Below are 22,943 nucleotides of genomic sequence, written 5' to 3' on the forward strand. Positions count from 1 at the left end.
GGTGTGTGTGTGGTGTGGTGTGTGTGTGTGTGGTGTGGTGTGTGGTGTGTGTGTGGTATGGTGTGTGTGTGTGGTGTGGTGTGGTATGTGGTGTGGTGTGTGTGTGTGGTGTGGTGTGTGGTGTGTGTGGTGTGGTATGTGTGTATGTGTGTGTGGTGTGTGTGGTGTGTGGTGTGTGGTGTGTGGTGTGTGGTGTGTGTGTGGTGTGTGGTGTGTGTGTGTGTGTGTGTATGTGTGTGTGTAACCTTTAGGATGGGAGTCTTGCTGGAGAAGTATGTCACTGGGAATGAGCTTTTAGTCTTTAGTCTCACCCCACTCTCAGTTCACTCTTTCTGCCTCCTTCACATGGATGAAGACTCGATCTCTCAGCTTCCTGCTCCAGGCTCCCACCACCATGTCTCCCCTACCATTACAGACTCCCCCCTGGAACTGTAAGCTAAAAATAAACCCTTTCTTCTGTATGTTGACTTTGGTCATGGTGTTTCATCACAATAGAAAACCCATTCTAGCAGACACCTGAAGCTTACCAACTGAAGGTTGGTCTTTGTACTTAGGACCTAGTCCATGAGACCAGGAGCTGTGTCTGTCTACAGCTGTAGTTCTGCCTCTCCATCATGCAGTCTACAAATGGATGACCAAGGCTAGCACACAGCCAGGAGTTACTGTTTTCAGTCTCTAAATGATTACGCTGAAAATCACAAATGCTGATATATCCAGACACATTACCTGGGAAGTGGCAGAAACAGAGGAGACAGATTTCACCTGTCAGTCTCAGTTTCTAGTGCTCATAGAACCTTCTTGGCCACATGTGTGACCGTCCTCACAATGTGCAACACAAAATTACTGCAGGATGCAATCATTTCACCTCTAAGCTTAGCCTAGAAAAACAGCTGTTTCTCCATCCATTTCAGTTTAATGGGCTGGAGGGATGGTTTGATGGTTGAGAGCTCTTTCTTCTCTTGCAAAAGACCCAGGTTCAGTTCCCAGCATCCACATGGGTGTTCACATCTGTAACTCCACTTCCAAGGGTCTGATACCCTTTTCTGGCCTCTGTGGGAAATACATACATGCACACACACACACAAGACAGTCACGGACAAAAAATAAATACTTTTTAAAAATAGAAATAGGTATTTACACACACGCTCACAGAAGTGCTGTGCATTATGGCTTATAGGTACAAGCAACTCACTTGTCCATCAACAGATACAGGGATAATGAAATTGAATATTAGCCTTTAAAAGGCAGTCGAGTCCAGCACATTCTACAACATGGATGAGCCTTAATGATACCATCTAATGAAATAAGATGGTCACAGAAAAACAATGCCATGTGATTTCATTCACAGGCATCATAGAACAGACAAATTCAGACAGAACACAAAACAGCGTTTACTATGGACTTGGAGGAGGAGGTGGCTGGGGTGGTTTAACGAGAAGAGGTTCAGTTTTGTAAGATGCGAGGCCCTGGACACGTCATGAGAAACTGAGCACCGTCACCACACTGAGCTAAACACCCAAACACAGTAACAAGGGTCAGCTTTACACAATGCTTATTTCACCACAGGTAACCAGAAGATGACTAGAATCCGAGCGTAGCTGACGGTAGTTAAGGAGACTGGCCGTGCTTCCTCCCAGCTCCTGACTTACTGTGAACTTCCCCACAAACACACCCAGGCTGCCCAGAGGATGCTGTGGCCACCACAGCCACCTTACTGACCAATGTCAGCAGTTGCCGTGAGTGAACCCCTCTTAGGAAAGTCGCTGGGAGTTTAGAGGGTTTGGGAATTAAGGAGTTAAAACAAATGAACCAAATCATGAGCTAGTTAACCTGAAACCAGGCCCTGCAGGGCACAGGGTGAGTTTTCTGGCAAGACACCTACCCTCTGCTCCCATGAGAAGCCTTAAGCTCATCTTACTCCTGACTCACGTCAAGCTAATCTGGTTTTGATCTCACTGGCTTTGTGAGCATGGAACCTGTAATGTCTTCACTACCTGCACAGAGCTGGTTCTCTTTTTTCTTTTTCTTTTTTGTTTATTTTTTCTTTTTCTATGGCAGACTTCACAGTGTTCCCACTAGCGAGTAAGCATGCAGATGTTGCTGGTCACAGACTTGTCGAGAGTATTAGCTAAGTGGATTCCATGTTTCTGCTCCTTTGGGGTGCCTCTTTAACAGGTACCAGGAATGTGAAAGAACATCGATCACACCCTGTCTGAAATACCTTGGTTCTACCTAGGCACGCGCATACATGTGAGTGCCCGCGTGTGCACGCACAGCCATGCACATAAGCGTGCACACCAAGGAAATTTCCAGAACTCCTCTTCCCCCTTTGCTATGACAACAGTCAACCTGAGGGATGGTATATCGAGAGGATAGAGGAGTACACCTCAGACTCCTGCAGAAGTTACAGCGTCCTTTCAAGCATGGTGACTCGTGATGAGGGAGAGGGTCACTGTGTGCTAGGTGCTATACGAGTAGGAAATGGTGACATGTAGCCTCTCCCGTGAATGCTTAAGGAGATGGAGAACATGCAGCGATGCTGTCTTCCCACCCAGAAGCTCTCAACTGATAAAGGGATAGAGAAATTAGACTTCTATAATTAGTATTTTCCCGTTGCAGACAGCGAGTGAGGGGCTGACAGGAAGGAAGTGGAAGGAGCCATGTTTTCTGGTGAATGTGCATAATGTGTTGCCATTTTAGTCTGCGATTTCCCGAAACGATGTGGAATGCTGAGTTCTGCTCATCAATATAGCAAGTCTATTAACAGTTGAACTAGAGTAACGCTGAAGCGAGCTAAGGACCATGTTGAGGGAGTTGCAACGTAGTTGTTAGCACCAAAGGTTCTGCTTAGGAATTCATTAGGACCGTGTGAGTCCATTTCCACTCACGTCCAACAGAGAAATATGCCTCTGAATTGTCTTAGAGTACAGATAACGAAGGGACTTTCACCATGTTGACAACTGAGAGTTCTTTATTATTATTTTATGTCTGTGGGCTTTGTGCCTGCAGGTATGTCTGTGTACCACATGGTCTTGGGTAAACTATATCAACAGAAGCAAAGAGGGCTCTATCAGGGGAAGAACGTCCATCAGAAGACAGCATTGCCCTTGGTGTGTGTGAGCAACACCCAGGAGGCCAGGGTCACTGAGCCCCAGGTCATGGATTGCACAAATACGTGTGTACTTTCAGGGGGCGGGGCTAGAATGCAGCAACGAGAGACAACGGGAGGCTCCTCCCCAGAGGGGAGAAGTGGTCATGATTCGGGTGGGGAGAATTTTCCCCACTGGGAAGTGAGAGGTGTGCAAATTAAGTGTCTATTCCCAAGGCGACTAAGCCCACTTGCTATGGAGTGGACATCTGGGTACAAGAGATGAGAGAAACAGAGGGAGAAATTAGACACTGTGTTTCAGGCGTATCGAGTCTGAAGTGCTCTGATGCTATCAAGTGAGCAGTTGTATAAAGGAATCGGAAATCGAGGGGAGAGGCCAGGACTGTAGCTATAAACTTTGAAGTCATAGCATGAAGACCATCAGATTGGCTTGCCACGTGCATGGAAGAGACAAAATATAAATACATCAGTAAATATAAATACAAAATATAAATACATCAGTAAGATCCTAATGGTGAGTCCCGATAACAGATCCAGATCGTGTAAAGTGAGTGAGACTGGGGCATTAGCCACTTGGACTTCACTGCAGGACTGAGGCAGGTTCATCAGCAGACAATCAGGGGAGTGGAGGCTGTGAAGCCTGGGGCGCTTGAAGGAACCTTGCTGTGAAGAGAATCAGTAACCAGAGAGGACAGGAGAGGAGGGGAGGGGAGGAGAGGGGAGGGGAGGGGAGGGGAGGGAAGGGAAGGGAAGGGAGGGGAGGGGAGGGGAGCACGGTGTAGAGATTCGGGAGCATCCCTGCCAGGCTACATCCGTTGGGAGCCTGAGGAGAGCAGGACAGGAGCCCTCAGGATTTGGTGGCAGAAATGGACCGGCCCAGCCGCGGGGAAGAGGGGCAGACAGTAGAGGGCACGGGCGCTGGCACTGGGCTGCTTTGCTCAGAAGGGGAGCACGGGTCTCTTTTGTAAGTGAGATCAGCATATTCAGGAGTGTACACGTGAGGTGGGATAGGACGTGCCAAGTCTAAAGCCACAAAGCCTGATTAAGGAGGGTATTAGAGCAGCGTGGCTGAGCAATTCACCATGGATATCCACGTGTAAATCCCACAAACACACCGGTACTCTGCTTTATTATCACTCTGAAAGTGTTTCTAATTCCCGTTTTAAATTTTCCTTTGACCAGCAATACTCTAAAATAATGTTGCTTGAATTCCCAATATTTGAAAATTATCTTAAAGATAATTGGCATCTCATCATCATCACACGCTATATTAATCTCTTTATACTTATGTTTTATATAATAGCAGGTGCTCCATCTGGTAGATGCTCCCTGGGAATAGTCTTTTAGAAAGTGTATATTCTTTAAACAAGAAAAAAAATTATGTAGGCTGGAGAGATGGCCCAGTGGTTAGAGCACTGGCTGCTCTTCCAGAGGACCTGGGTTCAATTCCCAGCACCCACACGGTGACTCAACCATCTGTAGCTCCAGTTCCAAGGGGATCTGATGCCTCTTCTGGCCTCCATGGGTGCTGCATATATGTAGTCCACAGAAATAACTAAAGGCAAAATTATTCATATACATAAAAATAAATTGTAGAATATTGAAAAAGTGTGTATGTATACATGCATGCATGCCTACATATGTGTCCATGCTCGCGTGAGTACGTACCCCATCCTGCACATAGCGAGGTCAGAGGGCAACTTGTAGAAGTCAGTCCTCTCCTCCCACCACGAGCTTCCCGTTGTCAAGCTCAGGTCCTCAGGTTTGGCATGGAGCACTTATATCTGCTCAGCCATCTTACGATTCGAGAATGTATATTCTACAGCTTGCAAGTTTATCACACAAAAGCCACTAAGCCAAACTGATTAGTAGGATCATTCAAATATTTCATGTTACTATAAATTATTTTGTCTACATTTTCTTTCAATAATTAGGGGTTTTTAAAATCATACCCCCAAATGTTATTTGTAATTTGTATGTTTCCTGTTAGTTTTGTTTATTTTATTGTTAAAACAGTCTGGTTTTCTTTTTAATTCTGTATATATGCGTGTATCTGTGTATAGCTATGTGCACATAGGAGTAGTGCCCACAGAGGCCAGGCAAGGGCATCGGATTCCCCGGAGCCGGACGTTGTGAGCTGCCCGGTGGATGCTGAGAATTACACTTGGGTCCTCTGCAAGAGCAGCAAGAAGTCTTAACTGCTAAGGCATTCTCCAGGTGCTGAGTTCTGTTTATTGTTCTTTCTTGTGCTTTGAAGCACTCTTACCACATGCACATACATTTTTAACATGTGAATTGTACTGTGTTCCAGATCGTCGGTTATGAAGTAATCCCTACATTCCTCCTTATGTGATGGTTTGAATTCGCTTGGGCAAAGGAAAAGGCACTGTCAGGAGGTGTGGCCTTGTTGGAGGAAGTACGTCACGGTGGGGTGGGGCTTTAGAGGCATCCTACTATGATCAGGTTCTACTCCTGGAAGGAAATGTCCTCCTAGCTGCCTGAGGACACTGGTCTCTCCTGGCTGCCTTCAGAACAAGATGCGGAACTCTCAGCTCCTTCTCCAGCACCACATCTGCCTGCGTGCGGCCGTGCCTCCTGCTGTGATGATGAGGGACTAAACCTCTGAATCTGTAAACCAGCCTCAGTTAAATGCTGTCCTTTATAAGAGATGCCTTGGTCACTGTGTCTCTTGCCAGCAATGGAAGCCCTCACTAAGACACTTTATATTGATAATTTTACTTTTCTGCCTCTGTAATACATATATATATATATACATATATATGTGTGTGTGTGTGTGTGTGTGTGTGTTTATATAAATGTTTTATACACACACACACATATATATTAATTATTCTACAAAGGATTAGGTTTCATTATAGCATCTTCAAATAAAACATATTCTGTCTACCTTCCCTCTCCCTCACGAAGCCCCACTGTTAGCCCTAGAAACTTCTTTTCCTCCCTCAGTCACATGTGCTGATACTGTCCTGCATTTCAACTCTTCTCATGCTTTCATGACCTATATCCACACCAATCTTGGATCTGCAAGTGAGGGAGAACACACCATCTTTGTCTCTCTGAGTCTAGGTGGCCACACAGAGTGTAGTCATCTCCATGTGCACCTAGTTTCCTGCAAATTTTATAATCTTCTTCACAGTTGAATAGGCGCGCCCAGTTTCATTATCCAAACTGTCCATGGGCATCCAGGCCGATCGCACTTCCTTGCCACCGTCCTTGCAGTGAGGACCAGGTTTGAGTCCCTGCGCCCATGTTAGACAGCTCACAACCACTTGTAACTCCAGTTCCGGGAGGTGTGAGCAGAACAGCAGCAAACACAGACATCAGAGTGTCTTTGTGGCGGGGCTTGAGGTCCGTAGAATACGCCCATGGGTAAACAACCTGGACTGTGTAGTCTCGAGAAAGTTCCATGCTAGTTTCCATAATGGCCACACCAGTTTTCTTCCTACTGGCAATGAGTAAAACATTGTCTTCCCTCACCCCGTCTTCATTGTCGCCTATTTTCTAGGTGATTGCCGTTCACTGCGGTCAGTCGTTGAGCAGTTTTTGGGGTGTTACTAGTCACTTGTGTCTCTTCTTTTGAGTGTGTCCATTCAATCCATCACTAACTGGAATTTTATTTTCTTGTGCACAATGTTAACATTTCTCTAGGCAACCAAGATGTGAACCCCTGTCTGAAGTGTAGCTGCTGGGGTCTCTCTCACTCTGCAGGGTGTTTGATCTGCTGACGGGTTCCTTGGCTGTGGAGAAGCTTTTTAATTCTGTGCTACGACTCTGTTAGTTCTGGGTGAGATCTCCTGCCCTGCTGGAGTCCTGTTCAGAAAGTTCTTGCTTACACCTGGGCCGTGAGGTGTTTCACTACATGAACAGGTTTAGTCCATGTTCTTGGCTCTTTTGTGTATAACACCCTTCACCCTTCCCATCTGATATTAACCAGACCAGCTTTCGTATTACGCATTGCAATTGCAGTATACATTTTCTACCCATGATTTCCTTCAAGTCTGTATCTTTAACCTTAACCGTGTATTTTCACCTCGTTGTTTATGTCTCTTGGTAATCTCTTCTAAGATGACAGCAATGATTAGGGGAAAGCGTGGGATTTTACATGAATGAACTCAGTTCTAAGCCATCTACAGAGACTCTCTCTCACTACAAGTAAGTTGATGGCTATTAAGATGGCAGGATGTTTGTTTCCAGAGCGCCCAAAGATATGTTATGTACTAGTGCTCCCCAGAAAGGAGTCTCATGCATTCCAACAGTGAAAAGGGTTAAATAAGTCTATGGATACAATCCCCTCAGCTATTCAAAGTTCCTTAGGTGAACAGCTTCACAGAGGACAGGCTTCATAGTTATTTATATACTGAGATGTCATTCTTATAACGACAGATACAAAGCAGTCTCTTCAGTAATTCACTGAACTGGTGCAGGGTTGAATACTGTGTAGTCTGTGTAATTTTGTGCTATACTTTTTACATATAATCGAGTATAGTGTGTGTGTGCGTGTGTGTGTGTGAGAGAGAGAGAGAGAGAGAGAGAGAGAGAGAGAGAGAGAGAGAGTGCATTTTAAAGGAAATAAAGGGAACATTTATTATCATAAGAATAGAAAAAAGTAGGGGTTGGGGATTTAGCTCAGTGGTAGAGCGCTTGCCTAGCAAGCGCAAGGTCCTGCGTTCGGTCCCCAGCTCCGAATAAAAGAAAAGAAAAGAAAAAAAAGAATAGAAGAAAGTAACAGTCACAGTGTTTTCCTTTAAAAGGAAAATTATATTAAAATCATACTCTAATGGTGTTGAGTCTTTCCTTATTCACTTCTTCATTATCTCATTCTTCCTTGGCCAAAGAATACTGGGATTTATTCAGCTTTTTAGAAAGATATATTTACTTTTATGTGTAGGAGTGTTTTGCCTACACAAATCTTTGTGCATGCAGTATCTACAGAGGCCAGCAGAAGGCATCAGATCCCCTGCAATTGACAAATGGTTGTGAGCTGCCATGTGGGTTCTGAGAACTGAGCCCAGGTCCTCTGCAAGAGCAGCCAGTGCTCTTGTGGCTAAGCCATCTCTCGGCCCCAGTATTTGTTCTCTTCAAAATCAGTTCCTCCTCGCTTAATACTGAGTTTTAAAACTTCTTTGATGAGTCTTTTAGCAAAAAATGTGCATAAAACATGTTTCTTCTATTTGGTGGTTCATCTTTTTATTTTTAAAAGGCTTCTTTCTTAGAAGTTTCCAACCTTAGCAAAGTTATAACTTATGAAAGCTGTTACTTCACTACAATACCAGCCAGGATCTGATTGCAAATCAATACTGCAGTTTTAATTGAGCAGCTGGCTGGGAGGTACAAGAGTTTGGGATTATCAATCAAGGAAAATGGTGGAAGTATTCTAGGTTTCATGCTAACTGGTGTGCAGAGTGACTGTCATTATTTGAAGGAACCCCTCAACGCTCCTCAGCTGGACAGCAAGCTGTGCAGTGTTAGCCACAGCTGCAGCAGTGGGGGCTTTTCTCTTTCCCCACTGCTCTGATCTCCTGCACTGGGAATTCATATTTGAAAACAACCTGAGACTGCATTGCAGGTACTTTGTTACTGGGTAAACTCCGAAGGCTTACAGGCCTTTGTCTTTACACTAACAGTCTTCAAGTTACAAGTTACAAGCTATAACTGTCACTAAATTTAGCAGCAGCAACCAATACTGTCTTGTTGAAAAGGTTTCCTAACAACCCCACTAGAAACAATGCTGTAAAGCTCCCTTGCCTAGAGACCTGCGCTCCACTGGGCTGTCAAAGGAGTGTGCCAAACACCCCAAAGGCAGCAGAGCACAGAGCTCCACATCCTATTCTGTGTACAGGTCCAGAATCTTCCTGGATGATGTGAGTGCCAGTCTCAATTGCTACTTCCTTGGAGATTTCCGGTGTCTCTCCTGGCAGGCTGCTGTGACCGAGAGAGGGACAACAAGTGTGGATCAAGGAAAATCCTGAAGCCCCCTCTGAAACCATTCTGACCACAGTGGCCGGTCAGCCAGCCAGCATCGTTCTCACACCTGCGGGAAGTCCCGGTGCTGCACAGCACCCATCTGGACCCACACCTGAAAGTGAATCTCTGAGGGTGGGTGGGGGGAAGAAGGATGGGATTTGATGGGGTGGGGACAGGGATTGGATTGATTTGATGGTGGGTGGGAGGAAGAAGGATGGGATTTCATGGTGGGCAGAGGATGGGGGTTTGGACAGAAAGTAGAGAAGGTTAGGTAATTCTTTCTCATCTGGATTGACTGAATAAAGGTTACAGACCCGAAGGAAGTTTTTAAAAAGATTCTGCTTTGGTGGGATATTTGACCATGCATAAGGACTTAGGCCAGGACCTCGACACCAAAACAAAACAAACAACCAGTAACACCATCTGATGGTTAGGAACTGGAAGGAAAAATCCATCAAAGACTGGGTCTCATGCAGTCAGGCTGGCCTGGAAGTCACTACACACACACACACACACACACACACACACACACACACACACATACACACACCACATACACACACACCAAACACACACACAGACACACACCACATACACACACACCAAACACACACACAGACACACACCACATACACACATATCACACACACACACACCACACACACACACATCACACACACACACACCACACACACATACACACACACACCCCACACACAACACACACACACACACACACACACACACACACACACAGATGACTCTGAACTCTACTACCTCGGTGCTGAGACTCTAATGCTGCACCACTGTGTCCACCCCCTGTTCCCACCTAACCCCCTGACACACCCCTGCACTAGGCAGGGATGGGTGGAAGGACCAAGGGCTTCTCCTCCCATTGGTGCCCAACAAGGCTGTCCTCTGCTACATATGCAGCTGGAGCTATGGGTCTGTCCATGCATACTCTTTGGGTACTGGTTTAGTCCCTGGGAGCTCTGGTTGGTTGATATTGTTCTTTTTATGGGGTTGCAAGCCCCTTCAGCTCCTTCAATCCTTTCTCTGACTTGTCCAATGGGGACCCCATTCTCAGTTCAATGGTTGGCTGCTAGCACTCGCCTCTGTATTTGTCATGCTCCGGCTAAGCCTCTCAGGAGACAGCTGTATCAGGCTCCTGTCAGCATGCACTTCTTGGCTTTATAGGCATTGTCTAGTTTTGGTGGCTGTGTGTATATGAGCTGGATCCCCAGATTGGGCAGGTTCTGAATGGCCGTTCCTTCAGTCTCTGCTCCAAACTTTGTCTCCATATCCCCTCCCATGAATATTTTTGTTCCCCCTTTTAAGAAGGGCTGAAACATTCACACTTTGGTCATCCTTCTTGAACATCATGTGGTCTGTGGATTATATCTTTGGCAATTCGAGCTTTTGGGCTAATATCCACTTACCAGTGAGTGCATACCATGTGTGTTTTTCTGTGATTGGGTTACCTCACTCAGGATGATATTTTCCAGTTCCATCCATTTGCCTATGAATTTCATGAAGTCATTGTTTTTGATAGCTGAGTAGTACTCAATTGTGTAGATGTACCACATTTTCTGTATCCATTCCTCTGTTGAAGGGCATCTGGGTTCTTTCCAGCTTCTGGCTATTATAAATAAGGCTGCTATGAACATAGTGGAGCATGTGTCTTTGTTATATGTTGGAGCGTCTTTTGGGTATATGCCCAGGAGAAGTATAGCTGAGTCCTCAGGTAGTGGAATGTCCAATTTTCTGAGGAACCTCCAGACTAATTTCCAGAGTGGTTGTACCAGTCTTCAATCCCACCAACAATGGAGGAGTGTTCCTCTTTCTCCACATCCTCACCAGCATCTGCTGTCACCTGAGTTTTTGACCTTAGCCATTCTGATTGGTGTGAGGTGGAATCTCAGGGTTGTTTTTATTTGAATTTCCCTGATGACTAAGGATGTTGAACATTTCTTTAGGTGCTTTTCAGCCATTCGATAATCCTCAGCTGAGAATTCTTTGTTTAGCTCTGTAACCAATTTTTAATAGGGTCATTTGGCTCTCTGGAGTCTAACTTCTTGAGTTCTTTGTATATATTGGATATTAGCCCTCTATCAGATGTAGGATTGGTAAAGATCTTTTCCCATTTTGTTGGTTGCCTTTTTGCCCTAATGACAGTGTCCTATGCCTTACAGAAGCTTTGTAGTTTTATGAGGTCTCATTTGTCAATTCTTGATCTTAGAGCATAAGCCATTGGTGTTTTGTTCAAGAAATTATCCCCAGTGCCCATGTGTTCCAGATTCTTCCCCACTTTTTCTTCTATTAGTTTGAGTGTATCTGGTTTGATGCGGAGGTCCTTGATCCACTTGGACTTGAGCTTTGTACAGGGTGATAAGAATGGATCATTTTGCATTCTTCTACATGCTGACCTCCAGTTGAACTAGTACTATTTGTTGAAAATGCTGTCTTTTTTCCACTAGATGGTTTTAGCTCCTTTGTCAAAGATCAAGTGATCATAGGTGTGTGGGTTCATTTCTCAGTCTTCAATTCTATTCCACTGATCTACGTGTCTGTCTCTGTACCAATACCACACAGTTTTTATCACTATTGCTCTGTAATACTGCTTGAGGTCAGGGATTCCCCCAGAAGTTCTTTTATTGTTGAGAATAGTTTTCGCTATCCTGGGTTTTTTGTTATTCTAAATGAATTTGCAAATTGCTCTTTCTAATTCTATGAAGAACTGATTTGGAATTTTGATGGAGATTGCACTGAATCTATAGATTGCTTTGGGCAAAATGGCCATTTTTACCGTATTAATCCTTCTAATCCATGAGCGTTGGAGGTCTTTCCATCTTCTGAGATCTTAAATTTCTTTCTTCAGAGACTTGAAGTTCATGTCATACAGATCTTTCACTTGCTTGGTTGAGTCACACAGAGGTATTTTATGTAATTTGTGACTATTGTAAAGTGTGTCATTTCCCTAATTTCTTTCTCAGCCTGTTTATCCTTTGAGTAGAGGAAGGCTACTGATTTGTTTGGGTTAATTTTATATCCAGTCACTTTGCTGAAGTTCTTTATCAGGTTTAAGAGTTCTCTAGAGGAACTTTTGGGGTCACTTAAATATACTATCATATCATCTGCAAATAGTGATATTTTGACTTCTTCTTTTCCAATCTTTCCCTTTGATCTCCTTTTGTTGTCTGATTGCTCTGGCTAGAACTTCAAGAACTATATTGAATAAGTAGGGAGAGAGTGGGCAGCCTTGTCTAGTCCCTGGTATTAGTGGGATTGCTTCAAGTTTCTCTCCATTTAGTTTGATGTTAGCTACTGGTTTGCTGTATATGGCTTTTACTATGTTTAGGTATAGGCCTTGAATTCTTGATCTTTCCAAGACTTTTATCATCAAGGGGCATTGAATTTTGTCAAATGCTTTCTCAACATCTAATGAAATGATCATGTATTTTTTTTTCTTTGAGTTTGTTTACATAGTGGATTATGTTGATGGACTTCCGTATATTAAACCATCCCTGCATCCCTGGAATGAAGCCTACTTGATCATGATGGATGATAGTTTTGATGTGTTCTTGGATTCAGTTTGCAAGAATTTTATGGAGTATTTTTGCATCCATATTCATAAGGGAAATTGGTCTGAAGTTCTCTTTCTTTGTTGGGTCTTTGTGTGGTTTAGGCATAAGCGTAATTGTGGCTTCATAGAAGGAATTCAGGAGTGATCCATCTGTTTCTATTCTGCGAAATAGTTTGGACAGTATTGGTATGAGGTCTTCTATGAAAGTCTGATAGAATTCTGCACTAAACCCGTCTGGACCTGGGCTCTTTTTTGGTTAGGAGACTTTTAATAACTGCTTCTATTTCCTTAGGAGTTATGGGGTTGTTTAAATGGTTTATCTGTTCCTGATTTAACCTGGTATCTGTCTAGAAAATTGTCCATTTCATCCAGATTTTCTAGTTTTGTGAAATATAGGCTTTTATAGTAGGATCTGATGATTTTTTTTTAATTTCCTCAGATTCCGTTGTTATGTGTCCCTTTTCATTTCTGATTTTGTTAATTTGGACACACTCTCTGTGTCCTCTGGTTAGTCTCGCTAAGGTTTATCTATCTTGTTGATTTTCTCAAAGAACCAGCTTCTGGTTCTATTGATTCTTTGTATGGTCCTTTCTGTTTCTACTTGGTTGACTTCAGCCTTGAGATTGATTATTTCTTGCCTTCTACTCCTCCTGGGTGTATTTGCTTTTTTTTGGTCTAGAGCTTTTAGGTGTGCTGTCAAGCTGCTGATGTATGCTCTCTCCTGTTTCTTTTTGGAAGCACTCAGAGCTATGAGTTTTCCTTTTAGCACAGTTTTCATTGTGTCCCATAAGTTTGGGTATGTTATGCCTTCATTTTCATTAAATTCTAAGAAGTCTTTAATTTCTTTTTTTTTTTTTTTTGTCTTTTTTTTTCCCCCGGAGCTGGGGACCGAACCCGGGGCCTTGCGCTTGCCAGGCAAGCGCTCTACCACTGAGCTAAATCCCCAACCCCCAATTTCTTTATTTCTTCCTTGACCAAGTTATCATTGAGAGACAAACACACATGTGCACACGTGTGGGCGCGCACACACACACACACCCATGGAGGAAGCATCACTGAAATTAGGCTGCTCAGTTCAACTTGGTCTCCAGCCTTGCGTCTCACAAGTACTTGATGAGAACAGGAAGCTTGCACCCCCATCACACACACACTTAGAACTCAGTCACAAGAAACTCTGCCTGGAAAGACTCTCCAAAGACTGAAGTGTAATGGTGAGTACATTATCAATGCAACCAAACGGAGTGGAGGACAAAGTTGAAATATACTGCGAGTGGTGGTTTCAAGAAGAAATGTCCACCACAGGCTCAGGTATTTGGTCTCTTGGTCGCCTGTTGGTGGTGCTGTCTGGGGAGTTACGGAACTATGAGGAGATACAGACTCCGTTGACTGCTGCTTTCTTCTCAGATCTGTCTCCTCTACAACTTGGGTTTCCCATGCTGTCATGGGGCTCCTTATCCCCAGGCCGACTTCCTAACAGCAGGCCCCATAATTCATTATGTTCGTTAGGTCAGCTTCCTCATATGAACTGACTGGGAGGGAGTCTAGCTATGTAGGTACCCATCGCTGGTCCAGGGAAGAAGCCACAGAGAATCCGCAGTGCTCAGAGACATCAAGTTTCTGTATGATCCTGTGCAATACAACAATATCCACCCCAGAGTGAGCGGTGGCTTTCCACTGAATGTGTGTATGATAGCCCCACGGTGGCTTTAAACTCCTGTTATGATCTTACTCCTGGAACCTGGCATTTAGAATGGACTTGGTCTGCACTGCATTAAAGTCAAGAAATTCGCAAGGCTGTGTTCCACTGGGGGCTCTCAGGAGGATCCACTCCTCTCTATCATCTAAAGCCTGCCTGTTCTCCACCTCAAAGGCAGTAGTAGCCGCTGGCCGTTCCAGTAGGATGCACTCCGACTCCAATTTTTCTACTGCCCTTTCCCACAGTTAAAGAAATTCCACGATCCATGAAATCCTGGGCCCAGGAAATATCTTTCTCCAAAGGTCAGGTGCTTTATGAATATTCCCTTATGTGTAATTAGCATATGTACAGGTTTCAAGCACAGGAGCATGGCTACATCTGGCAGGGCTTGTGGGCCTATACCTACTGCAAGGGCTTTGTGCAGCAAAACAGGTAGGAAAGCCAGTTACATGGGGCTATGTCCAAACAGGTAGACTAAACCTGATTAATATAACATTCTGCTGAACACCACAGTTCAACGGGTAGCCTGGTTATTAAATTTTCAAGTTTAAGTCAGTTTGCATTACTCATATTCTGTATCAACAGACATTTTAGCTACTAGCAAGAAAGAGAACTTAGAGAAACACTGTATCTATCAATAACTTGAAAGAGATTTTTCTGTAATTATTTAAATTTATATATTCTATGAACAACCACTAACCCAAAATCAACTGTAATTAGTTTAGCTTTCAAGGGAAATCCATTCCAAAATGGATGGTAATTCATGTCCAAGTGACAGTTTCCTTATCCAAAGGTTACAAATCCCTGTAAAAGGTATCAGTATCAAATCTAATCCTTTTAAAGAGATGGTTATTTGCAGTGGTTCTTCTCAAAAATAAATACAGAAAAGCACTTGAGACTCTCTCTCTCTCTCTCTCTCTCTCTCTCTCACACACACACACACACATACACACACACACACACACACACACACACACTCCTGTACACATCTCCCTTCTGTGTTTGAGACTACCTGAATATAAACGTTCATAGAGACTGTCCAGCTATTACCACTTCGTACAAGTGTTAAGTGAAAAACCACCACCACTGAAAGGAATGGAGGCAAAGTGGGAAAACAGGGCCAGGATGGAGAAGTCAAAGTGGGAAAATACAATTTCAAAAAAGCACTGAAGAAGAAAATTCTTTTTGTACTTCTCTGAATCCTAAAAAGAACATCCCTTGGGTATTTAATGTTAACCTTTGTTGACCAGACAGTGGAGTGTTTTCTTCCTTAGGGTGTAGCTGCTGTCAGTGAACTACACACAGGTAGAACACAGATAATATGTGCAGTAATCAGCTTACCTGGTGTTACTTTCTATTTGGAACTGGGCCAGAATTTACTGATCATCAGCTGTATAAGAGGTACACTGCGGACCCTAACTACTTTCCAACCTTACAGATTGAAAAAAGAAAAGACCCTTGGTCCTGTCAAATTTAGTGAGATAGTTTTGCTGAGAAAAACTTCAATCCACAATCAACTTAATCTTAAAAGGCATTAAAAATGGACACATTGTGATATCTACCCATCTGGTCCTCTCTAGCAATGTGCAGCTCATATTTTCACGATGACAACTTTAAATGCAGGGTCAGCTGCCAGCAGCCCAGGGCAGACACAGTCATTGCCAGGGTGGACGGAGGAAGATGCTTTTCTTCACAGTTGCCACTCACAAGTCAAAATTCACTGGGTTCCCTGAAGTCTGTAAAGTGCCACCAGTGGCCAGGGGAAACAGAAGGGACTTACTCAGACTGCTGAGCTGGCGGATGATCGCGGCAAGGGTGCTGTTGGTCACGCATTCGAGCTCACTGGTGATTCCTTCTGGCAGGGCGCCGCGGCACAGGTGCCGGGGTTCAATGTTCCTCTTCACTAAAGGCATGGCTGACAATCTAAAGGTTAAAAAGATATACATGTTCATATACATACATAAGTACATTCATACATACATATGTATGCATACATACATACACATATATATTTGTGATCTCATTTAAACAAATCTAGAGTTTTAATTTTCTTGGAAATGAACATTTGGTAAGGAATTTCAATTAGCCTTCCATTCCTCTGTGAAAGGGTTGGCTAGAAGGTAATGCATAGATGTCAGATCTATGTAGAATTCTCCTTTAACAGAAGAATACTCGAGAGTTCTAGGTATGTGTGAGAGACTGAACAGGTGAATCCTGCCCTCAATCTCCCCTGAAATGACAGCAGACAGAAAAAGAACAAGGCCAGAAAAATAAATTAACGAAAGCAGGGCATGATGGCACACACCTTTAATCCCAGCACTCAAGAGGCAGAAGCAGGCGAATCTCTATGAGTTCAAGGTCAACCTGGTCTACATAGTGAGTTTCAGGTCAGCCAAGGCTACAACACTGTGAGACCCTGTATCATAAAACAAACAAACGCCCCATAGTTACTAGTTATAGCAAAATAGACACAAAATGCCATATACATCTCTCACAAATGTTTGAAGGTGCCTTGAAGTCACTGGTTGGACAAGCAGGGACTGCTAGCATCCAAGAATGTCTCTTTCTGGTGACAGTTCCTTCCTCACTCCCTGTGACCAAGGGCCAGGCAGGTGTGACTTCTGTAGACTTTACCACCTATGCATGAAGCCTCTAAACATACGGTTTAGTTTTTGACTGAGTTTGGTATAACTGGAGTCAGACCAAATCTTGTGGGTTTTCTTTAAATAAAAGGTTTGTACTATTTATCAAAGCTGGTGTATGTTGGCTCTCACTGTAACAGATAGGAAGGAAGTCATGACTGATACTAGAATCCTAGAGAGCTTCTAGGGGCTGATGAGGTCATGGACCTTAGACAGGAATCTACAACCACCATGGCCAGACCAGCGGAATTCCTTCCTAGTTCCAAATCCTATCTCCATATCACCAGTAAGTATAGCTTCCAACCCTCATCAAAGAAGCTTCTCCTTACAGCAATGGTGACTACCACAGAAAACCACAACGGAACATCTTATAGAGATCAACAGACTGTGAGGAGCTCAGTGGATACACAGAAGTCCTGGATTCACGGCTCAGGGAACATCGAGGAAGAAGGGCCAGGAAGATTGTAAGAGTCTACTGTGAAACAGGCTCTTCTGGAGATGGCTGTGTAAACAAAGCTGAAACAACGGCAATGTCAAAAGCATGTCAGCAAAGAGGGGCTGAGCAATTCTGCAGGCCCCAATCTAGACAAAGATTTCAGGCAACTATTTACTTCTGGGAGAAGAAATAGCCTCTCCCAGGGATAAGCCTCCTTATTGGTTGTCCAATGCAAAGTGGTCAGCCTTGAAATCATATATACACCATCACTAAAAATGGACTCAGTAGTATGTATATGTATATATATACATATATTGCATATACATGCAAACACACACATATATACATATATATGTATATATATAATCAAATAAAAGGAGGCCATCAACAAGAGTTAGGGGCATGGGAGGAGTTTTGGGGAGGGTAGCTGAGAAGGGCTAGAGGAAGAAAAGGAAGAAATTATATAATTCTATTTTAATTAAATACATCTTTTCTAAAATTAAAAAGACACCACAGCATTCATTTTTATGGGTTGTAATATTTCTATGGAATATCCAGAAACATTTGTGTATATTCATAGAAATACACTACATAATACTTATTTCTTTGCCTATAGAACATTTGTTGTTATACACCAGGCATGCCTGCACCATGACTGACTTACTATTCTACTGCTGAATGCCTTTGAGCCATTTTAAATTTGAGTCAATTATAAAGAGTGCTGCTTTGAAAAAACTATGCACATGGACATATGTGTGTGCCTGCATGTGCACATGCGCGCGCGCGCGCGCGCGCGCGCGCACACACACACACACACACACACACACACACACACACACACACCGACTGTCGGGTTTCTAATGACTTTCAGTGATCCAAGTATAATAGTCCTGGTATTTGAACAATGCCATGAGGGGAAGGCAGAAACTTGAAGAGTTGGGGTCCAGGACTCAGGTCACTGCAGGAGTGCCACAGAAGGAGGCTAGCAGACCTGAGTCACCTCTCCCTTTTGGTTCTTGTCAATGATGTGAGCAGCTCTTCCCACTTTTGTCTGCATAACACATGCTACTTCACCAGAGGCCCAATGAATGCAACAGGCTGACCAACCGTGGGGTGGAACCACTGAACCCTGAGCCAACTCTGAGGAAAAGCTGACAAATAAGAAAAGAGCGAGAGACGGAAGTGGCCATCAGACTTCAGATGCAACATCGCCAGACAGAGCAGGCCGGGCCTAGACTACAAACATGAAGAACTCTAAAACACATGCTCAAGAATCAGGGGCACCAGGAAGGAGGGAAATGGGAACGGCCGTTTAAAAACCCCTTCTTCCCCTGCAGGGATGGATTCTCTCTCCCCCACTTGGCATGATGCGGGTGGGGCAAGGGCAGGGCTGAGAAAAGCAGAGGAGCATTAGAACAGCCATCTTCACTGACTGGAACACCACTGCTCTGAAAACTCCCTACCCAGAGGCTAGAACACTTCTCCCTGGGAATGGGCGCAGGGGAATCTATAAACACTGACCCTGGGCAGGAGAGCGTCTCTGTACTAAAATGTCAGCCAGTTCAACCTACAGAAGTAGGCAAGGCATACAACGTCCAACTACCCTTCAGAGCCTCAGATTTCAATAAAGGGCAGTCATAGTAGGAAAGAGGTTCCCAATAGGATTCACTTTCATATGCCCCCCAAATATATGTATTTTAAACTAAAGAACTGCTCCCCCAAGAAGAGATGGGATTCTTTGCCTTTTAAATGATTTTTTTTCAAATGTTTCATTTCATGTACATGAGGGCTTGCCTGTATGACTCATCAAAGTGCTGAGAGCAATTGACTGTGCTGTGCTTGGTCCTACACGAGATGTCTATAGCACCCCACCAGGCTCAGAGAACATCCCGGAAGACGGGGCAGGAAGAGCCTAAGAGTCAGAAGTCAGGGAAGAGTGATGTAAAACAGTCCTGGTCATGGCGTGGCCACTACACTCATGGACTCCCTGCACCTGTGAGTTACCTGCATAAAACCTGCACGGGGCTGGGCTGGTCACCATTTCATTGTGCGCAGGGCCAATGAGGCCCATCCCTCATGGAGGACAATGGGTCTGTAATGCTGGAGCCACAGACAAGCTGCCTTAGTTGTGAAAGTGCCCAAGGCTCACATGCATGTTCAAGTCACAGAGGAACAAAGGCAGAAGGAACGGCTGGGCTTCTGAAAACAGAGACAATGCGGCGGACACTGAACAGGAGTCTGAACCGCTGCTCCCAAGGCCACTTGTGAGACTAGCGAAGCATTCACTTCCTTCTAAGCACCTTACTCCCAACAAAGTGTGACAGCTAAGAGTTGTACATAATATTCTCTTCCGTGTCCACTCAGAATTCAATGCCAAACTTTTAACTTTTGTCCAGAAATGCGGTCAGTATAGAAAGAACCTTCTGGACAGAAAGTCATCACCCACATCCATTCACACCTACAATTGTTCAAATATACAGAACTCTCACACACACATATCACCGGTGTCTCAAGTCTTATGTAAAATGAATTAGAGAACTGAGTTCCATCTTCTACGGAGCTATTCGCCACCTCCCAGGGTGGGACAGGGTGTTAAACTTAAACATGCATGTGGCACTCTAGCCAGTCAGGCAGCTGACTCAGGCTGATTCCCACAAAACACAATGTCCCTCACCTGCCCAGTCTGTGTGCTGTGGCTTCCCATCCTACCCTGCCGAAGGCATTTAGTTCTGTGTGCAAAGCTAGCGGGCTGCTGGCTAACCAATAGGGGAGGTCACGGCATGCTTGGGAGATTGCTATAAAGGCTGACTTTAAAACTAACAAGATGTTTTTAGGGCACAAATGAGAAACGCTTAGTGCCGTACAGCCCTAACAGAACGTGGGCCTTGCCCTGGCTGTAGAGAGCCCGCCCCTCTGAGAGCTGCCAATCACTAGGATCAACAAAGAACTGAGCCAGGCTGTGCTCTTATGTGCAGCCCTGCCAAACCAGAGCCTCACACCCCTACTTCATCTGCTGGGTCCCTGCCCTGGACACTGTTCACCTCCCTCAATCAATCCCATCAAGACAAATAAGGACAGTCTCCATCCCCTGAGACCACAGAGTTATTCAAACAGTCGATTCTGCGTCTTCCCTACCTGTGACTTCCCCACAGAAACTGTGATGAAGTTCTTGCCCTTCGCCCTCACCTAACGGACTGGGTGCTTCCCATATGTTACTCTGACCCTGTCCTGTTGGGAACTGTCTTTTCCATGGTAACTGTCTCACTGCTGCTGTCCCCACACCTCACCAAGCTGTCCTCTACAGCAACAGGGAAGTCTGAGGAAGGAGAACGAACAGCAACTTCCTGCTTCCTCTTTCCCCCCACTTAAGCTTCATTCCTGCAACCCAAAAGAATGTCTGAGATGTTACAGGGAGGCCTGTGGCTGCCTGTGCTCTGGGGTGAGCCAAGCCTATGAATTCTGCTCACTCCGTCACCACAAATGGCCTCAGTACAGCCTGATTCTGCCGGTCACCCAGTCACTTGCATACGTACCACACCGTCTGCCTCCTCTGCTGCCTGCTGCTCTAGAATGTCAGCCTTCACTATCCTAACCTTCCTTTCTCACCACCGTGCCTCTCTCCATGACAACACAGACAGGCTGACTTCCCTACCCGCAGTGTTAGCAAAATGGCTTTTCAGTTCCACGGTAAGCAGTGGTTTCTGTGTCTCTCTGGCCCAGTGTGAAGTACGTGTATACTTTTCCCAGGTTGCCTTTATTTTTTCTGACACTAATCCATGGAAGCATCTAGAATTTCTTTATGGGAAAAAAAAACCCCAGGATGCATGCATCAAACCATGCTTTCACATCTGTCTGCTATGTGTGAAGCAAAGGTTGCCAGCAAAATGTTTATGGGTTACCAGGGGCAGAGGAATCTGTGTTAAAGGCATGGTTAGTTTGTCCTACTTTTCTGAGAAATGATCTCAACTTTGCAAGAGAATCTAGTTCCTGAACCATGAACTAGATCTCAGACTATAGGGATAATTTCCTGTGTTCTGTGTGGAAGCATTGCCTGTCAATAAAAAAGCTATTGGCCTATTAGCTGAGGCAGGAAATAGGAGGCGGGAGTTCCAGCAGGGAGAGAGGATTCTGGGATAGATTCAGTCAAGAGAAGATTTGCCCCAATGGTGATGGAGATAGGCTACAATATGAGAAGAGGTAACCAACCATATGCTGGCCTAAGCATTTACTCATAATTAATTAAATCTCAGAGTCCTTACTTCAGGAACTGGGGCACAGGTGGTAAAGCCTGTGGTTACATCAGACCCTGTAGAAATCAGGCCAGGATCCCGATCTAGGAACCATGGGACCACAATGCACAGCTTGGAGAGACTACACTCTTTAATGGTAGAGACAGACAGCTCTCACTGTATGAGACAGACGGACAAAGTCTGCAGTGACAAACTACAATACAAAACCCAAGCAACTGGAAGAGGAAGGAAGGAGCCACGGTCTCCCTGGCACCTCTGCTGTACTGTGACACCATGAGGATGGCGACCAGCAGGGATGCTCAGTGGCACCCTTCATCCCAGCAAGGCTGGCCTGTGCTTTGCTGGGGGTTTTGGCTTCCTCTGCTCCAAAAGCATTTCCCTTCACAGAGGGGCATCCTGGCCTCTGTTCCTCTGACTGAAAGTAACACTAGAGACACCAAGAATGGTCAGAGAGCAAGTGGTGGACAGGTGGGGATTTAGGACTTGCCTGACTCCCACTGTGCAGGTGCTGGAAGGACATTATGGCTGATGGTCAGGTGACATGATGCAGTTACTGAAGATGCTACTGGGTGACTTGGAAAATATCCTGTTGGAGGGATGTGGCAAGGAACAGTCCAGACATCTGAGAAATTCAGAGGGGGAACCATCCATAAAACAACCATGCAGTCAGGGATGGCTAAGCCGTTCTAATGGTCCATGGAAAGCCAGCACAGGAATGAAGGCTATAAATAAACAGGACACGGGCAAGGATGAGACCCACAAAACCTTGCTGGTGGGTACCGAGTGATCCTCTCAGGACCTGTGCCTGGAACACAAACACAATAGGAAATTGTGGGACACGACCCACCTGTGGAGTTGGGAGTTGGGGAAGCCTGCCAGTCAAGGTAGGCGCAGCATACTGTTCTGGACCCCAGTCAAGAAAGCTGCATCCTGAAGAGTTAGAGGGGACAGATATGGTAGATGGATAAGATGCTATTGAGTCTCCAGCAGGTACTGTAAGATATATTCTTCTGACTAGGGACAGACAGGGGCAAAACCTAGCACAGAAAGGCTGAGTCCAGGAAGAAAGACATCAATGGGCACCATGCCGATTAGTCAGAAAGAATGCATGATGGCTGATATGTAAATGTCTATGTCCCCAGAGGGTGACAGATAAATTCTACATAGAAACTTAGAACACTGATGTTGGAAAGGATCCAGCAGTAGAGGCTGTGTTGGGATAGCCCCTCCTAAATAAAAGGC

At 44.7% G+C, this 22,943-nt stretch overlaps 1 protein-coding gene across 8 annotated transcripts in view; it reads right to left on the reverse strand.

Moving 5' to 3' along the window:
- Wasf3 (WASP family member 3) overlaps positions 1 to 22,943 on the reverse strand; it is a 97,528-nt gene that overhangs the window by 25,379 nt on the left and 49,206 nt on the right. For all 8 annotated transcript variants that reach the window (XM_087579284.1, XM_087579280.1, XM_087579282.1 and 5 more), the window contains 1 exon segment: positions 16,154 to 16,296. In XM_087579284.1, the coding sequence (XP_087435410.1) occupies positions 16,154 to 16,286 (133 nt within the window). In that variant the 5' untranslated portion in view covers positions 16,287 to 16,296.

Source organism: Rattus norvegicus, chromosome 12, assembly GCF_021556685.1.
Source record: "Rattus norvegicus strain SHRSP/BbbUtx chromosome 12, alternate assembly SHRSP_T2T, whole genome shotgun sequence".
Lineage (NCBI taxonomy): Eukaryota > Metazoa > Chordata > Mammalia > Rodentia > Muridae > Rattus > Rattus norvegicus.